This window comes from Schistocerca gregaria, chromosome 4, assembly GCF_023897955.1.
Source record: "Schistocerca gregaria isolate iqSchGreg1 chromosome 4, iqSchGreg1.2, whole genome shotgun sequence".
Classification (NCBI taxonomy): domain Eukaryota; kingdom Metazoa; phylum Arthropoda; class Insecta; order Orthoptera; family Acrididae; genus Schistocerca; species Schistocerca gregaria.
Window position 1 is genome coordinate 75,824,889 of NC_064923.1, and position 19,071 is coordinate 75,843,959.

Here is a 19,071-nt window from a genome sequence, read left to right on the forward strand (position 1 = left end):
TTCGTATAAAGGTACAGGCTGCAGAAACCTAGTATCCGCTTAGACGCGTGGAGAAAACGCAGCCGTCGCGCCAGCTTTGTGCCCTGGAAGCTTCCAGCGAGCTGTTGACGCGCGACTGCCGGCTTTCCCCCCCAAGTGGTATTCCCTGTCCCAATGCATCCGTATCGACCGCCGCTCGTCCGTTCCGGCACTGCTGCGGGGAACATTTTGGCTAGTGCTCCCCCGTTGTTCGACACGAGGGAAAAAAAAAAAAAAAAAAAAAAAAAAAAAAAAAAAAAAAAAAAAGTGGGCGGAATCTTATGGAACTTAACTGCTAAGGTCATCAGTACCTAAGCTTACACACTCCAAAAGTATCCTAAGGACAAACACACACACACACACACACACACACACACACACACGAGGGAGGACTCTAACCTACGCTGGGACCAGCCACAGTCCATGACTGCAGCGTCTTTGACCGCTCGGCTAATCCAGCGCGGCGACAAGAGTAGTGTGCGCTTTTTCCGACGACATACTCACGCAGTGTGTTACAAACGGCTGCTTCACAAATTAATGGCTGCAGCCTACCCTCTGAGGCACGGCTAATAACGGTTTTCTTTCCCAACTGTAAGGCCTTGTTTTCGCAGTAAGAAGTCAGACTGGAGAACAAGAAAACGTCGCTTTCGTCTACAATGACCGAGGAAAAATTTAACTTGTTAAAAACTACTGAGCAATTATGTCTTTCAGTGAAAATAATGCCTATAGTAAAGGTGGTGTTTCTGTGTAAGTGCAAGAACTGCACAAGTGGTTCACGTTACACAACTGAACAGGAACGGTGCAGAGCGCTGGTCTGAAAAGCAAACATCGCGTAGTGGAACTGCGGCACACTTCAAGAGCTGCCAGTACAGGATGTTTACTCATAGTGAAGTGGATTGTGCGCTGATTTGAAACTTCATGGGGGATTAAAACTGTTTCTCGCACCGCGACTCGAACCTCGGACTTTGACCTTCGCTGAGAAGTGTTCAATCGACTGAGCACCCGAAGCACGACTCTGTCAAGGAAATTGTAGAGGGAGACCAGTTACCCTGAACAAAACTGTCTACTGACTCAGTCAGCACGGATTTCGAAAATATCGTTCTTGTAAAAGACAATGACCTCTTTATTCACACGAAATAATTAGTACTATCAATAGGAGATTTCAGGTTGATTTCACATTCGAGATGGTTTTTGATGCCGTTCCTCACAACCGGATTTTAATAAAATTGCTTGTCTATGGAAATCGCGTCAGTTGTGCGAATGGATTAGTGATTTCCGACAGGAAGGTCACAGTCCGTAGTAATAGACGAAAAGTCAGAGCAAAACAGAACTGATGCCTGGCGTTTCCCAAGGAAGTATTACAGGCCCTGTGCTATAACCTATTTAGTAGATAATGTGAGCAGCCGTTTCGGATTGTTAGTAGATTATGCTGCTGTTTACCGTCTACTAAAGTCTTAAGAAGATCAAAACCAATCCCAAGATAATACAGACAAGATAACACGTATGATGCAAAAACTGGCAATTGACTTAAACAATAGAAAGTATGAGGTCCTCAACGTGATTTTTAAAAGAAATCCGTTAAATTTCTGTTACATAATAAGTCACACAAATCTAAAGGCTGTCAGTTCTACTACATATCTGAGTATTACAGTTACCAACAACTTTAAGTGGAACGACCATATAGATAACGTCGTGGGAAAGGAGAGCGAAAGACTGCGTTTTACTGGTAGAAGACTTAGAAGATGCAACAGATCTACTAAAGAGACTGCCAACACGACGCTCGTCCGTCCTATTTTAGAATACTGCTGCGCGGTGTGGGATCCGTTTCAGACAGTAGTGACGGAGAAAATCGAAAAAATTCCAAGAACAGCAATTCGTTTTGTACTATCGCAAAATGGGGGACACAGTGTTACGGATGTGATAAGCACGTTGGGGTACCAATAATAAAAAAGTCATTTTTCGTTGCGGCGAGGTCTTTTCACGATATTTCCATCACTCCCTTTCTCGTCCGAAAGTGAGAGTATTTTGTTGACACCCACCGCATCGTAAAATAAGAGAAAATAAGAAAAAAAATCAAGTATTCGTTTCTCCCGCGCGCTGTTCGGCAGCGAAACAGTAAAGACTGTGCCAAGTACTTTACTGCAAATTGCGGAGAAGTCACGTAGATTTAGAAAGCTTGACTACAGTAAGCAGGTTCAAAGGGATTAGCTTGCAGTAATTATGCAGGGCTTAAGAATTCTGCCCGTGATAGATTAGCGTCGCGACCTGCATCAAACGAGACTGAAGGGAGAGAGATTGGAGGGGGGGGGGGGGGAGGGGGAAGAGAGAGATCGTCACACAACGCGTTGGTTCTTTCTTGCCATCTCGCATCTTGAGCTCCGTCGGTAACGACAGGACGCTGCTCAGCGGTAGTCTTCACAAAGCAGCAGCTTATCTGGACTAAAATGGGGGCGCTCCCTTTAAAGGACCTGTCCCGCATGTAGCAGAGGTAAACTTACATCAGGAAAGTATACTACAGTGGTCGGACAACAATATGTAAACAAAGTGAGAAACGCGTGCTAGAGCATAAATACAAATGCTAGTCAAGCCTGTAGGTTACGCTTGCATTTGACTACGAACGATGTCCCAAATACGTTTTAGTATCGTTATCAATACAGTATCCTATGTAACTGTGCTTGGATTATGTCAGAACTAAGTGAATGCGAATGTGGGAAAATTATTGATGCTCATACGGTGGATGCTCCCGCAACCAAGGGAGTTGAGGTGTTTGGTTTTTCAAGCGGCACCGTATCAAGGATTATACCACCTACTGGTAAAGTGGGAAAACATCACCCTTAAGTCACACCGCCGATTGATGTGTGACGGATGGTGATTGTGATGAAAAATAAGAGGACGACAGTTGCAAATGTTACTCCAGAACTGAATGTCACACTCGCAAATCCTCTCAGCACCAAAGCAACGCGAAGGGAGCTCCATAAGCAGAATTTCAGGGTGAACTGGAATTTCAAAACTACTCATTAATGCAAATGCCCGTAACATGAAAATGTGGTGCCGAAGCATTAAAACATGGACTATGGAGAAACGGGAGTGTGCCATCTTGTCAGATGAGTCCTTGTTTACCATTGTTTCCTACTTCTGGCCCAGTTTACGTCCCAAGAGTGAAAGATGGCGTTGATTTGGTGGTGATATGGGAAGCTATTTCGTGGTTTTCCATGCGCCCCAAGATTACTCTACAAGGTCGTATTATTGAAAATGATTGTGTGAGCATTCTGACACATCAGTTCTGTCCCACGGTACAATGTTTGTTTCCCAATGATAATATCGCGTTCCAAGATGACGTGGCTCCTGTCCGGGATTGGTTTTGTGAGCTCTTGTCGCCATCACAGTCACCAGATTTTAATATTATTGAGCCTTTGTGGTCTGCTTTGGAGACAACGGTGCGTGATCGCTATCCAGCTCCCTCGTCGTTACTTGACATTCTACATCTACATTTATACTCCGCAAGCCACCCAACTGTGTGTGGCGGAGGGCACTTTACGTGTGACTGTCATTACCTCCCTTTCCTGTTCCAGTCGCGTATGGTTCGCGGGAAGAACGACTGCCGTAAAGCCTCCGTGCGCGCTCGAAACTCTCTAATTTTACATTTGTGACTCCTCCGGAGGTATAAGTAGGGGGAAGCAATATATTCGATACCTCATCCACCTGGACAGCAAGCTACACCGCGATGCAAAGCGCCTCTCTTGCAGAGTCTGCCACTTGAGTTTGCCAAACATTTCCGTAACGCTATCACGCTTACCAAATTGCCCTGTGACGAAACGTGCCGCTTTTCTTTGAATCTTCTCTATCTCCTCTGTCAACCCGACATGGCACGGATCCCACACTGCTGAGCAATACTCAAGTATAGGTCGAAGGAGTGTTTTGTAAGCCACCTCCTTTGTTGATGGACTACATTTTCTAGGGACACTCCCAATGAATCTGATCCTGGTACCCGCCTTACCAACAATTAATTTTATATGATCATTCCACTTCAAATCGTTCCGTACGCATACTCCCAGACATTTTACGGAAGTAACTGCTACCAGCGTTTGTTCCTCTATCACATAATCATACAATAAAGGATCCTTCTCTCTATGTATTCGCAATACATTACATTTGTTTATGTCAAGGGTCAGTTGCCACTCCCTGCACCAAGTGTGCCTATCCGCTGCAGATCTTCCTGCATTTCGCTACAATTTTCTAATGCTGCAACTTCTCTGTGTACTACAGCATCATCGGCGAAAAGCCGCATGGAACTTCCGACACTATCTACGAGGTCATTTATATATATTGTGAAAAGCAATGGTCCCATAACGCTCCCCTGTGGCACTCCAGAGGTTACTTTAACGTCTGAAGACGTCTCTCCATTGATAACAACATGCTGTGTTTTGTTTGCTAAAAACTCTTCAATCCAGCCACACAGCTGGTCTGATATTCCGTAGGCTCTTACTTTGTTTATCAGGCGACAGTGCGGAACTGTATCGAACGCCTTCCGGAAGTCAGGTTAAATGGCATCTACCTGGGAGCCTGTATCTAATATTTTCTGGGTCTCATGAACAAAAAAAGCGAGTTGGGTCTCACACGATCGCTGTTTCCGGAATCCATGTTGATTCCAACAGAGTAGATTCTGGGTTTGCAGAAATGACATGATACGCGAGCAAAAAACACGTTTTAAAATTCTACAACAGATCGATGCCGAGAGACATAGGCTTATAGTTTTGCGCATCTGCTCGACGAACATTCTTGAAAACTGGAACTATTTGTGCTCTTTTTCCAATCATTTGGAACCTTCCGTTCCTCCAGAGACTAGCGGTACACGGCTGCTAGAAGGTGGGCAAGTTCTTTCGCGTAGTCTGTGTAGAATCGAATTGGTATCCCGTCAGGTCCAGTGGACTTTCCTCGTTGAGTGATTTCAGTTGCTTTTCTATTCCTTGGACACTTATTTCGATGTTAGCCACTTTTCGTTCGTGGGAGGATTTAGAGAAGGAACTGCACTGCGTACTTCCTCTGTGTAACAGCTTTGGAAAAAGGTGGGTAGTATTTCAGCTTTATACGTGTCATCCTCTGTTTCAATGGCACTATTATCCCAGAGTGTCTGGATATGCTGTTTCGATCCACTTACTGATTTAACGTAAGATCAGAACTTCCTCGGATTTTCTGTCAAGTCGGTACATAGAATTTTACTTTCGAAGTCACTGAATGCTTCACGCATAGCCATCCTTACGCTAACTTTGACATCGTTTACCGTCTGTTTGTCTGAGAGGTTTTGGCTGCGTTTAAATTTGCAGTGAAGCTCTCTTTGCTTTCGCAGTAGTTTCCTAACTATGTTGTTGAACCGCGGTGGGTTTTTCCCGTCCCTCACAGTTTTATTCGGCACGTACTTGTCAGCGACGGAACAGAAATTTTCGTTTTGGTCTGTTAGGTAGTCTTAAGTCTGCGTCCTATTACTCTTGCAAAACAGATAAACCTTCCTTTTTTATATTCCTATTTACTTCCATATTCAGGAATGCTGCAACGGCCTTATGATCACTGATTGTCACTTGTTACGGCGTAAATTCAAGCGCCGGCGCGGCGGTCGGGAACGAGAGAGCAGAGAGGGCTGTGAAGAAGACGCCAACCAATCGCATGCTGTTCGACCCTTCTCCAAGACGACAACGCGACAGCAGGGGCCTCTATGCGAGAATACCCCGCCACGCATCACTAGCATCACTAAGTAGTCATTTCGCTTCCACTACGTAGCATTGTCTATATTGAAGAAACTTGCTTATTTTGTATGTCGTCCTTTGCTTGCGACACATCTGTATTAATACAAAGATGAGCATTGTCATCATTTCCTTTTGTAATAAAACTCATTAATACGATTTGCTTGAATCGTTGTCTAGCGATCCGAGAAAGAAGGTTTCCTAGACACCTCACATTCGACGATTAAGTAGGATTCAACATAATTATTTGGCTGCAAGAATGGTAGACCTATAAAATTCTCTTGAAAATCATACATGACCTGTACTTATGCATTTCGAGACAAGAGCTGTTTCGAATGCAGACGGCTTTCGTACACCGTAAACAAGGCCCCGGGAGCAGACAACATTCCATTAGAACTACTGACGGCCTTCGGAGAGCCAGTCCTGACAAAACTCTAGCTTCTGGTGAGCAAGATGTATGAGACAGGCGAAATTCCCTCAGACTTCAAGAAGAATATAATAATTCCAATCCCAAAGAAAGCAGGTGCTGACAGATGTGAAAATTACCGAACTATCAGTTTAATAAGCCACGGCTGCAAAATACTAACGCGAATTCTTTACAGACGAATGGAAAAACTGGTAGAAGCCGACCTCGGGGAAAAATCAGTTTGGATTCTGTAAAAATATTGGAACACGTGAGGCAATACTGACCTTACGACTTATCTTAGAAGAAAGATTAAGGAAAGGCAAACCTACGTTTCTAGTATTTGTAGACTTAGAGAAAGCTTTTGACAATGTTGACTGGAATACTCTCTTTCAAATTCTAAAGGTGGCAGGGGTAAAATACAGGGAGCGAAAAGCTATTTACAATTTGTACAGAAACCATACGCCAGTTATAAGAGTCGAGGGACATGAACGGGAAGCAGTGGTTGTAGCCTCTCCCCGATGTTATTCAATCTGTATATTGAGCAAGCAGTAAAGGAAACAAAAGAAAAATTCGGAGTAGGTATTAAAATCCATGGAGAAGAAATAAAATCTTTGAGGTTCGCCGATGACATTGTAACTCTGTCAGAGACAGCAAAGGACTTGGAAGAGCAGTTGAACGGAATGGACAGTGTCTTGAGAGGAGGATATAAGATGAACATCAAAAGCAAAACGAGGATAATGGAATGTTGTCGAATTAAGTCGCGTGAAGCTGAGGGAATTAGATTAGGAAATGAGACACTTATAGTAGTATCTGGGGAGAAAAATAACTGATGATGATCGAAGTAGAGATGATATAAAATGTAGACTAGCAATGGCAAGGAAAGCATTTCTGAAGAAGAGAAATTTGTTAACATCGAGTACAGATTTAAGTGTTAGGAAGTCGTTTCTTAAAGTATTTGTATGGAATGTAGCCATGTATGGAGTGAAACATGGACGATAAATAGTTTGGACAAGAAGAGAATAGAAGCTTTCGAAATGTGGTGCTACAGAAGAATGCTGAAGATTAGGTGGGTAGATCACATAACTAATGAGGAGGTGTTGAATAGAATTGGGGAGGAGTTTGTGGAACAACTTGACAAGAAGAACGGACCGGTTGGTAGGACATGTTTTGAGGCATCAAGGGATCACAAATTTAGCATTGGAGGGCAGCGTGGAGGGTAAAAATCGTAGAGGGAGACCAAGAGATGAATACACTAAGCATATTCAGAAGGATGTGGGTTGCAGTAAGTGTTGGGAGATGAAAAAGCTTGCACAGGATAGGGTAGCATGGAGAGCTGCATCAAACCAGTCTCAATACTGAAGACCACAACAACAACATTACGCGTGGTAATGTGTTGCGTTTTTTGACGGTGTTCATCCACCACCTGTAACTACACCTCGAGAGGCAAAAACAGCTCTCGCGGCTACAGCCATGCAGCGCCACACCAGGCGATACGGATAAATCCAAATACGTGACTGGCATTTCTGATACGGTTATCTCTCAGAAGCATTCACCGGCGAAACAGCACGACCTGCGGACTTACGTCAGAGGATGTTGCACCGGGTTTCCTGGTCTACTGCACAGAGGCTCTGCTAAGATCTCTCCAAACCGAATTAGCAGTTGGACTGCCCTGCTTTCACGTTAGTATGGCCGTGCTGGGAAGAGCGCACGCCTACGACAAAATCTTTAAGAAGCATTACCTGCACTCTGTCGACTTGTCTCCGCTGACTAGGATTGGGATACGGAACAGTGATACATCGAAATTACGATATGTCGGAATGTCTGCGATATTTTTCATTTATATTTGTCCGGCCAATATATAGGTAAAAACGATATTTTGTGGCGATATAATCGTATACTATTATTATCGTCATTATCTAACTCTAACTCAACTCTAATGTCTTTCCAATATTGTAACATTTACAACACAAGACGGTGCTAACTGATTTTTTTTCCTTTTATTACATTCTTAGTGAATTTTTGTCGGTTGTCAACTGGGTATTTTTGTAACCTCCTGCCGGCCGGAGTGGCCGTGCGGTTCTGGGCGCTACAGTCTGAAACCGAGCGGGCGCTACGCTCGTAGGTTCGAATCTTGCCTCGGGCATGGATGTGTGTTAGTTAGGTTTAATTAGTTCTAAGTTCTAGGCGACTGATGACCTCAGAAGTTAAGTCGCATAGAGCTCAGAGCCATTTGTAACCTCTTATCACTCGACAGAAAGGCTGGCAGAAATGTCTGAAATGTAATTCTCGAAACTCCTTCTGTTTTTGTTCATCGTTGTGTGTTTATATTGGAGATTTTGCTGAGTCACTTTGGTCATTTATTTTTTCATATGTTGTAGTAATACTGTTTATTTCAAAAAAATGGTTAAAATGGCTCTGAACGCTATGGGACTTAACATCTGAGGTCATCAGTCCCTTAGAACTTAGAACGACTTAAACCTCACTAACCTAAGGACATCACACACATCCATTCCCGAGGCAGGATTCGAACCTGTGACAGTAGCGGTCGCGAGGTTCCAGACTGAAGCACCTAGAACCGCTCGTTCACACCGGCCGGCAACACTTATTTCCTATGATTTCTCTGCTTATATGTAGAATAATGTGTAATTACATTTGGTTTCTGTTAATTAACTTTTAACTCATAAAGCTTACTTCCGACAGTTTTAAGTAACCTGTCCAATCGTAAGCTATAATCTGAGTTTTGAAACAAAATTTTCGACACCTGTTTACTTGAAACATCTGCATTGATGAGCCAAAACATTATGACCAAGTGCGTAATAGCACTCGTCTTTGGAACGAAATACATAACTCATTCTGCGTATCAAGGATCGGACAGTTTGTTGGTAGGTTTGTGGAGGCAAAAGGCAATAGATGTCTGCGCACAGGTCATCTAATAATAACGTGCCGCCAATTTGAGTACGCAATGTTGGCGCCCGATAGCGACCCAGATGGGTTCCATAGGATTTACATCAAGCGAAACTGGTTGCCGAAACATCACCGCGACTTCACTATAATGCTCCTCAAGCCACTGAACCACAGTTCTGACTCCGAGACACACAATTATACTACTGGAAGATGACATCGCCGTCGGGGAAGACATGAAGCATGAAAGTATGCAGGTGTTTCACTGCCGTAAGCATGTCTTAGATTAATATCACAAGTCACATGCATGTGCAGGAGAATTTCTCCCTTAGCATAATACTGACCTCACCAGCCTTTGTGTACTCCAAAACACTTGTGCGTGCACCAGCGTTGAGCTCTGTTGGCAGACATGCCATGGTGCACCACCCTTCCTACCTTACAGAGCACACAAGCCTCGGAACCTCACGTTCTCTGAGGAGTCGTTGACGTCCAACCGTTTAGCGCCTTGTCGTAGTTTCAGTGTCTTTTACCTCTTTCCGTAGATGTTCATTACATCTACATCGATACTCTGCAAATCACATTTAAGTGTCTGGCAACAGGTTCGCCGTTTTCGATTTACAAGTTCACAGGCTCTTGGTAATAATAATCTGCCCTTTGTCAAAGTCGCTTATCTCAATGGATTTCCCAACTTGCAGCCCATATCTTCGCTAGGGTGATCCCCGTCCGAGTCTGCTCCGCCTACACACTTTGTTACCACGTCACGTGCCCTCAACGCCACGGTGGGCAGTGGTCATAATGTTTGGTCTTATCGATGTATATGTTCCGTACGATTAATAGTCTAATATATTTCCCACGGCTAGGTTCGATTATGTCGAATATCGATATTTATCTTCCGGTGTCCCCTACCGCTGACGCCGGGAAAGAGGTTTTCAACAACTTGTTCGGTGCGCGAAAGACTGACTCCCCCTTCACTTAGCGTATTACCGTGCTCCAGGCACTATTTAAATCAACGAAAGAGTTCACATAACGAAACCTTATCAATTACCAATCTTCGACTTTTTAAGACGAATGTATGATCACTACGATCAACTGCCGATATCGGTGGTAGGCAATGAAAACTTCCTAACATAATCTGTCTGTAAAAACGTCCTAATTCCAGGAACCAGTAACTCCATTATCAAAGAGGTATTTGAAAGTGCATGGATTTCTCTAATCTGTCAATAACTGGGCTTTTATACATGTAGTAACATTATCTGCACAACTTTTTAAATTTTTTTAGATACCGGCTTTGTTTCTCCTATATAATTTTACAAAATGGGGTTACGAGGTTTCTATTGCCTACCCTAGATATGCGCCTTGATGTTCATGTTGTGCTCCACGTTGTTACCACGTATCTCACACAGCCTTTATTATTCCTCCTCAAACAATTACGAACACTTTTAAGCATCAGTGGCTGCCGTCTATCGGGCGAGTCACATGGTGCAGTAGCCACAAATCCGAAGCACCGTCAGGTGAAAAGGTACGTGTTGGTGGTGGTGGTGGTGGGGGGGGGGGGGGGCGCATGTCTTGGACCACCTCGAATAACACATCGCTAATTAAACGTTTATGCTGACTGTTACCGCACAAAAAATCGTACATGATCGGGTGGTGCCCTGTCCTGCTAAAACCACATCCGTTGACCTGCAAGGGTAACATTCTGTAGTCGCGAACGTCGCTCTGTCTTTGAACCACTTGCACAAATATAATCTGGCATATCCTCTTGGTGCCTGAGAGCTCTGTACACGCAACGTGTTTCAACACCCGCTGTTCTTCAGAAACTTGTTTTAGGTTCGCCAACTACTCGTCGCAACATTTGCTAGTCCTTATACGGCAATGGAGCTCTGCTGTAACCCCTTGTCCTTGTCTGCAATTCGCTCAAATAACCTGCTTAACCGCTTTGTCTTTAATTTTTTTCGGCTGGGATACGGCGTTATAGATCTCGTTCTGCGTATCTGAAGTGGATGTGTCCATAAACGCCATTACCTAAAGCAAAACCATGGCGCAGCACCATATCTGCCGTTTCCCGAACGAAATAATAGGAATTAGTTTCGCTGTTTACGCTGTTAGCACTGCACGAACTCACTTATCTTGTTATGATACCATGACAAGAACAATATGGCTACGCACGTAATTGTTGACGTAGGAAACAGCTCAAACTTCTATGACTGATATCAGTACAGACAAATACAATCAATCCGATACGAGCAATGAGCTTCGACGGGAAGGCAGCCCACACCACACGCTACCAAACGATTTCGGCAGAAATGAAAAGTCCAATCTCAATAACTTAAGTGTTTCTGTACATCCGATTACAATTTTGTGCCCCTGTTGACTATTTTAACAATACAGAGAACTTCCTTTTACAAGCCGAGTAAACTCGCTTCACTCAAGACAATTTTTGTCCAGTGCACAATGGAGTAGAAATGTCGAGTTACTGTAGAACGGCGCAACAGTTCAAATAACTATTAAAATCAGGCACTCCATCACAAAAATTTCAGAACATTGAATGAGGAGAATGAGATGGCAAGCAAAGGGAAACAAAAAATTATCCGCGAGAATATAATGTTGCGAAGGAAGAACACCGCTTCACGAGAAACTTCCGGTCCGACGGTGCATAATAGCTACAAGTGTCATACGACTGAAAATAACTAACATTCACAGCACGACACCGTTATACCATTTGTTAAAGAAATAAAAGTTGATATGTTAGTCTTATATGAAGTGAAACAGAACGAGAGAGCAATGTATTGAATTTTTAACGTAAAGAAATCAAATGGTCAGGTATTTGTAAACATTAAATAACAATGTAAGTGGTTAAAGAACAAGGCACCTAGGAACCAAATAAATATATTTGGTAATTCTGCTAGTAGTCACAGCCAAATGCGTTTACCGGTTTTTTCTTAAATTTTTTCAAACTGTCGAACACGATCTACAAATAACGTAGAGTACCTACTGCCCACTTTTGTATCTCTAACAGTAAGCAAAATTATCCAACCGCCCACCGAACCCACAGTGTTATTTATGAAGTAGAGAAGTAAGTTTACTCATAAAATTTATAAAGGAAAGTCGCAGTAAGTTCAAAAAAATTCAAATGGCTCTGAGCATTATGGGACTTAACATCTGAAGTCATCAGTCCCCTAGAACTTAGAACTACCTGAACCTAACTAACCTAAGGACATCACACACATCCATTCCCGAGGCAGGATTCGAACCTGCGACCGTGGCGGTCGCGCGGTTCCAGACTGAAGCGCCTAGAACCGCTCTGCCACAACGGCCGACCGTTTACGGAAAGTTTACAATAATAATTACACCAAAGTAGTTTATTAAGTAAAAGAGTAGTGGATCGATATGCGGTGCTATGTACTATGCATATTCATTGGGTTCTGTAGTCACGCTGAGCAGTCCATGGCATGTCGGACAATATGGAATACGATTTTCAAGGCGCGCCTCGCCTGTACAAGTGCTGATATCGACGATTAGACTTGTGACGTATGCAAATACATGAATGTAAAACGCATCACCTAAACTACATAAACATGTGTTTGAAGGTAATGTTTAAAGAGTTGTTATGGAATCAAATTATTTTTGCTGTTGCTCATAAGTAGTCTGTGTATGTAATTTTTTTGCATGATTATCTCCGTTTTTACAATTCTATTCCATATTTCCTTACTACTTCATATTCATTTTATTACGAGAAATACAAATACTCCATGTAAAATAATTGAACTTTATGTGAAAGTGCATTTGAGAAATAAGAATGAATTTAGTTTTGACTTTGATCTACAAAAGTAAATGGTATTCCATAATACCAAAGTTCATCATTTATGTAATGTGGAGGGCTCGGCAATTCACCTGGCAGCATTCAGTGTGTACAGAAGCGCAACGTAACTTCTATCTCGTAGAACCTAGGGCGTCGTCATAATGTAAGTATCCACCTTTTCTTTTTACCCGTGTCGGAGAAGTAAGCTGCTGTAGTCGTTTTTGCCATGGCTGTATAGAGGCTGATCCGAAAACAACAACAAAAGTAAAAAAAATCAATAATTGCAGTAGTATCGTCAGTAGCGTGACAAAATTTTTGCAGAAATGAGTAGCATTTTAACGTACTTATTACCAGACTAATAATTACTATATATAGAGAGAGAGAGCGCGCTTTAATCGAATGCACGAAGGATGAAGTGTCTCATCCAAGCGGAGGAAAACTGACGAAGGAACCATCCCAGAATCCACCGTCGATGATGATTGCGGGGGAGGGGGTGGGGGGGGGGGGGGGCGAGAAAACGTTAACACAATTTAGAGGTGGAGCAGCCTTGCGCCTCCCCATTTTCAGCACTTTTCGGCAGAGCCAGCAGTTAGTGCAGCAGGGTACTATCGTCCAGTGGTGTGTTGTGAAGACTGCAACAAGTGAATAGAGCACCTTGTGAAACCATGGGGAGTTTTCAAGTCTGCGTTGTTTTTCCTCTTTTACCAGCCAGAAAATCCAGGCGATGAAAAATGGGTATTATAACTGTACATTTTCTTCTTCTTATTGAAAATGTTTCAGTGCTTCTGAGCATTTATTTGAATAGTGGGCACTGCTGCTCTGAGTATTGTCAACTTATTTGTTGTACGTTCAATCATTTTAATGACGGTACACGCAGTATAGTAATACACAGACCAAGGTAGCTTCAGTGTAATGATCACGCAACTGCAACCATGTCACGTGTCTGAATCTGTAACTCATTTCTTTTGTTGACTGGGTAAAAAAAAAAAAAAAAAAAAATCGTCTAACTTCCGTCTACACTTTCCAGAGACCGACCACCGACACCTAAGGGGACGCGAGATAATCGCAACGCAAAAGTTGCGATCAGTACCTAGGATTCTTCTATAAGAGCTGTGTTAACACACGATTACGCAACGGTCCAGCCGGAGGTGCAAAATAGTGGGTTGGCTTCAGCTTTTGACATGGCCGCAGTGAAGCGTCTGCCGCTCAGCCATGCCTTTACCTTTGCTTTCTGATTCTCATTTGTACTGACAGCGAGTATTATCACGGTTGTAATGGACGACGAAAGTTCAACAGAAACAAAAGCAGCGTCTGCTGGGCCACTAGGAAACTTTATGGCACCGTTAACACTCTCAAGACAGGTATACGGTTTACTAGAAGCGAGCAACGCAGTCCGATTGAGCGCTTCTGTACAGGAAAGTAATTTTTCTGCGTGATAACACTGAAATATTAAACGCCTTGGACACTATTTTCTCGTGGGACAGTGCACGATAGCTCTCCTTACAGGTAATAAACGGTAGGTAATTGCCGTAAATTGAGGAAAAGACAGACATTGACTTGCGTTTATAAAATCGTTAAAATACCAGGGTTAACACAGTGTAGCCGTATGAAACTGAGCTAACATGTGCAATCAGTAGTAAGGAACGCGTGTTGCAAATGCCAAGAAACTGCATACAATTCTGGAGAAGCATATTTTTGGAGTATTCCTTCGGCACCACCGCCCTTTACCGGGCACGTACTGTGCATATTATATATCCAGTTTCGGGTACCTGGTTAAAGAAAGGTCCTGAAGGACCTAATGCTGCATGGTGAAATCAGTATACAAATAAAGTAGTACACGAATGGGATACCAGCGGGTCAGAATAGGTCTTCTCCAGGAATGCACTGGTCACTGCATACAATAGAGCAAGATCGCCCCTATAGTGCGTTTTCCGTACCTAAAGGACGATATATACACGGTAATTCTATCAGGCAGCAAAGGACATGCAAGAGCAGTTGAACGGAATAGATTTCTTGAAAGGAGAATATAAGATAAACATCAACAAAAGCACAGCAATGGTAATGGAATGTAGTCGAATTAAACCAGGCGATGCCGCAGGAATTAGAATAGGAAACAAGAGGCTAAAAGTAGTAGATGTGCTTTCTATTTGGGCACCAAAATAAGTGACGATGACCGATGTAGACTGGCAATGGCAAGAAAGGCGTTTCTGAAGAAGTGAAATTTGTTAACATGGTACACAGATTTAAGTGTTAGAAAGCCTTTTCTGAATGTATTTGTACGGAATGTAGCCTTGTACGATAAACAGCTTAGCCAAGAAAAGAATAGGGGCTTTTGAAATGTGGTGCTACAGAAGAATACCGCATAGCATATGGGTAAATCGCGTGACTAATGAGGTGGTACTGAATCGAATTAGTGAGAAAAGAAATTTGTTGCACAAGTTAACTAAGAGGAGGAATCGATTGTAGGGCACATCCCGAAACATCAGTGATCACAAATCCAGTATTACAGGGAAATGTGGGAGGATGGGCTGGGGGGGTAAAAACTGTAGAGTTAAGCCAAGAGACGAATACAGTACGCAGATTCAGAATGATGTAGGTTGCAGTGGATATTCGGAGATGATGGAGCTTTTACAGAGTAGGAGTAGAGTCTTCGGACCGAAGACCACAACTATGACAACGAAAAGTGACAGTGGTTAAGGTATTCGATAATAGAAAAAAAAAATTCCAGTAAATGTGGATCAGCGAACGGGCCGTTCGCAAGACAACTGCCATTGTGTGATTAATTGCCACCGCTTACTTCGGTATGAAGTATTCGTCTAGTTAGTACAAATTATATGGTAAACTATTTGATTAATTAATTCAGCTCTATGGTTGCAGAATGTGGTACATGTGTGATGGAACAGCAGCACATGATGGAAGAGGACATGCAACGCTCCGGTACGGTCCGAGATGGACAACATATTTATATCTTTTGAAGATGCCATTATGGCCGTATCAGTTTAGGACATGGTGTAAAAAAGATCTGAGGATGGTCATTACAGACTGAAACCGGTCATCGTCTAAAGAATTCATTTGTGATCAGAGACTGGAATAAAAAAGCATTTTACAGTATTGGATCACTGATTGTACACGCGATTACGTCGCAGTTGGTGAAGTTGAACACTTTTTCTAACAGATACGGTAATACTGTACAGTAAATTATAATACTGGTAACGTGCTGAAGTAGTGCTTTATTTCTTATTAATGTAGGCCGTGGGTTGAAAAATGAGCTCCACTAGCTGGGGCCTTGATCGAAATGTTTACATTTCAACTAACTATGAGAATATTCCGATACTAACTACAGTGGGGGCTCGCAGCCAAACATTGCCATTTATCTCGCATACGACTTGTTTGTGGAACGATGTATAGTTGAATGTTTTTTTTCTTGTTACACACGTGGCAGTTTCCCCCTCTAATTATGATAATTGTACAATACAAGTACAACAAGCGACGAAGAAAACATCCTGGATTTGTCTGTAAGTTTACTGAATATACGTTGCGGTTTTAGTTTTTAGAACGGAAAGTGCGATAAGTATGGCGCGAACGCTGGCGTCGTGTTACGCTGCTCGTCAGTCTGTCTGTCACAAGCCGTATTTCACGTTCAGATACACTGTACTCGAAACTATAACAGGACTGTACGAAATCTGCAGAGGCTACAAACCCTCCGAAATAAAGGAACTACACGGAGTAAACCACGTCTCTTGTGGCTTCCCATCCCAACTGCAGATGAGCGTAAGGTTCCCTAAAAGTTCAAGAGGGATTACCTGCCAGCACAAGTAATTCCCAGAACTCGCTAATACGGTGACCAAACAGGCCAAAAGAGAGCGCAACATGCTACCTGTCGCCTTGTCGAGAACGTAAGGTTACCACACGAGGGCAGAAAGCTTTTCATCTTCTGTTACTGAAGGTCACAAACAAATGAGAACTCAGTAAATGTAACACAGAAGGCATTAGCATGCAGTGCCACAAGGTAAAAGAGTGCACACCTTTCCACTACAAATAACGAGGAACAATGCGACTGTGTATTACATTGAAGTATGCGGTATGACGTAATAACTACAGGTAATTCTGAAACTTCACGCGACAAGTAGTCGCAACTACCACACTGTTTCGTAACAGCCACCACTACCGCTTGCTTTCCGAAGAAACATTTAATACTGCGACATTTTTACTCGTCTCAGATTGATGCCGAAACAACGTAGACCTCGCAGTTATACCGGAGCCGGTTGTTGGCGTAGTAAGTTAGCGTGAGAGGAGGTAAACTACGCTGGTTGGCAGAAAGCCGAGGCTGCGTACTCACAAGCTGCTCTTGACTTCGGCGCTGGGCCACGGACGGGGCTTCATGTCTGCTGCGCCGTAGCTAACTAGTAGGTGTACCGTCTGCTGGCTACTGGCTGCTGCGCACACACGGTAGCTGCCGGAGAAGCAGCTAGCGACTGGCGAGCGCTGCGCCTGTCCCGGCGGCGGCCGCTTATCGCCGCTACGGCGAGACAAAGGTCGCATCTCCCCCCACCCTGCCTCGCACCATTCCGTTCCTCTCACCTACTGCCGCGCACGCCGAGGCAGCCCCCAGCGCCCACACCTGGGACTCCAGAGACTTCTTCCCTGTCAATACAAGTTTCTGCCGTGGCCCCTTAAGCCGTCGGCACACGGACCGTGCTGTCGAACGTCAACGTTGAGCAGTGTGCGATTTGTCCTCTTACTAACCTAACCACGTGTATGAATATCAAGAGCTCAGATGGCAGCCCAGTTCTAAGCAAAGAAGGGAAGGCAGAAAGGTGGAAGGAGTATATAGAAGGTTTATACAAGGGCGATGTACTTGAGGACAATATTATGGAAATGGAAGAGGATGTAGATGAAGACGAAATGGGAGATACGATACTGCGTGAAGAGTTTGACAGAGCACTTAAAGACCTGAGTCGAAACAAGGCCCCCGGAGTAGACAACATTCCATTAGAACTACTGACGGCCTTGGGAGAGCCAGTCATGACAAAACTCTACCAGCTGGTCAGCAAGATGTATGAGACAGGCGAAATACCCTCAGACTTCAAGAAGAATATAATAATTCCAATCCCAAAGAAAGCAGGTGCTGACAGATGTGAAAATTACCGAACTATCAGTTTAATAAGCCACGGCTGCAAAATACTAACGCGAATTCTTTACAGACGAATGGAAAAACTGGTAGATGCAGACCTCGGGGAGGATCAGTTTGGATTCCGTCGAAATGTTGGAACACGTGAGGCAATACTGACCTTACGACTTATCTTAGAAGAAAGATTAAGAAAAGGCAAACCTACGTTTCTAGCATTTGTAGACTTAGAGAAAGCTTTTGACAATGTTGACTGGAATACTCTTTTTCAAATTCTAAAGGTGGCAGGGGTAAAATACAGGGAGCGAAAGGCTATTTATAATTTGTACAGAAACCAGATGGCAGTAATAAGAGTCGAGGGGCACGAAAGGGAAGCAGTGGTTGGGAAAGGAGTGAGACAGGGTTGTAGCCTCTCCCCGATGTTATTCAATCTGTATATTGAGCAAGCAGTAAAGGAAACAAAAGAAAAATTTGGAGTAGGTATTAAAATTCATGGAGACGAAGTAAAAACTTTGAGGTTCGCCGATGACATTGTAATGCTGTCAGAGACGGCAAAGGACTTGGAAGAGCAGTTGAACGGAATGGACAGTGTCTTGAAAGGAGGATATAAGATGAACATTGATGATGATGATGAGTCCCATACTCCGTTTACCGAGCGTAGGGGAGCGACGCGGGAGACCCGCGCCGCCATACTAGGCAAGGTCCTAGTGGAGGTGGTTTGCCATTGCCTTCCTCCGACCGTAATGGGGATGATTGATGATGATGATGAAGACGACACAAACACCCAGTCATCACGAGGCAGGTGAAAAATCCCTGACCCCGCCGGGAATCGAACCCGGGACCCCGTGCTCGGGAAGCGAGAACGCTACCGCGAGACCACGAGCTGCGGACAAGAGAACATTAACAAAAGCAAAACGAGGATAATGGAATGTAGTCAAATTAAATCGGGTGATGCTGAAGGAATTAGATTAGGAAATCAGACACTTAAAGTAGTAAAGGAGTTTTGCTATTTAGGAAGTAAAATAACTGATGATGGTCGAAGTAGAGAGGATATAAAATTTAGACTGGCAATGGCAAGGAA

General features: G+C 43.5%; 1 protein-coding gene across 2 annotated transcripts in view; it reads right to left on the minus strand.

Annotated features, from left to right (window-relative positions):
* LOC126268138 (mitogen-activated protein kinase kinase kinase 13-like) overlaps positions 1-19,071 on the minus strand; it is a 139,302-nt gene that overhangs the window by 61,289 nt on the left and 58,942 nt on the right. The window contains exon 1 of one of the 2 annotated variants that reach the window (XM_049973670.1): positions 17,202-17,335. The exons of the other annotated variant lie outside the window; for it this stretch is intronic. Coding sequence (XP_049829627.1) covers positions 17,202-17,245 — 44 coding nt within the window. The 5' untranslated portion in view covers positions 17,246-17,335. Of the gene's footprint in view, positions 1-17,201; positions 17,336-19,071 lie in introns of those variants that run through there. 2 annotated transcript variants of the gene reach the window in all.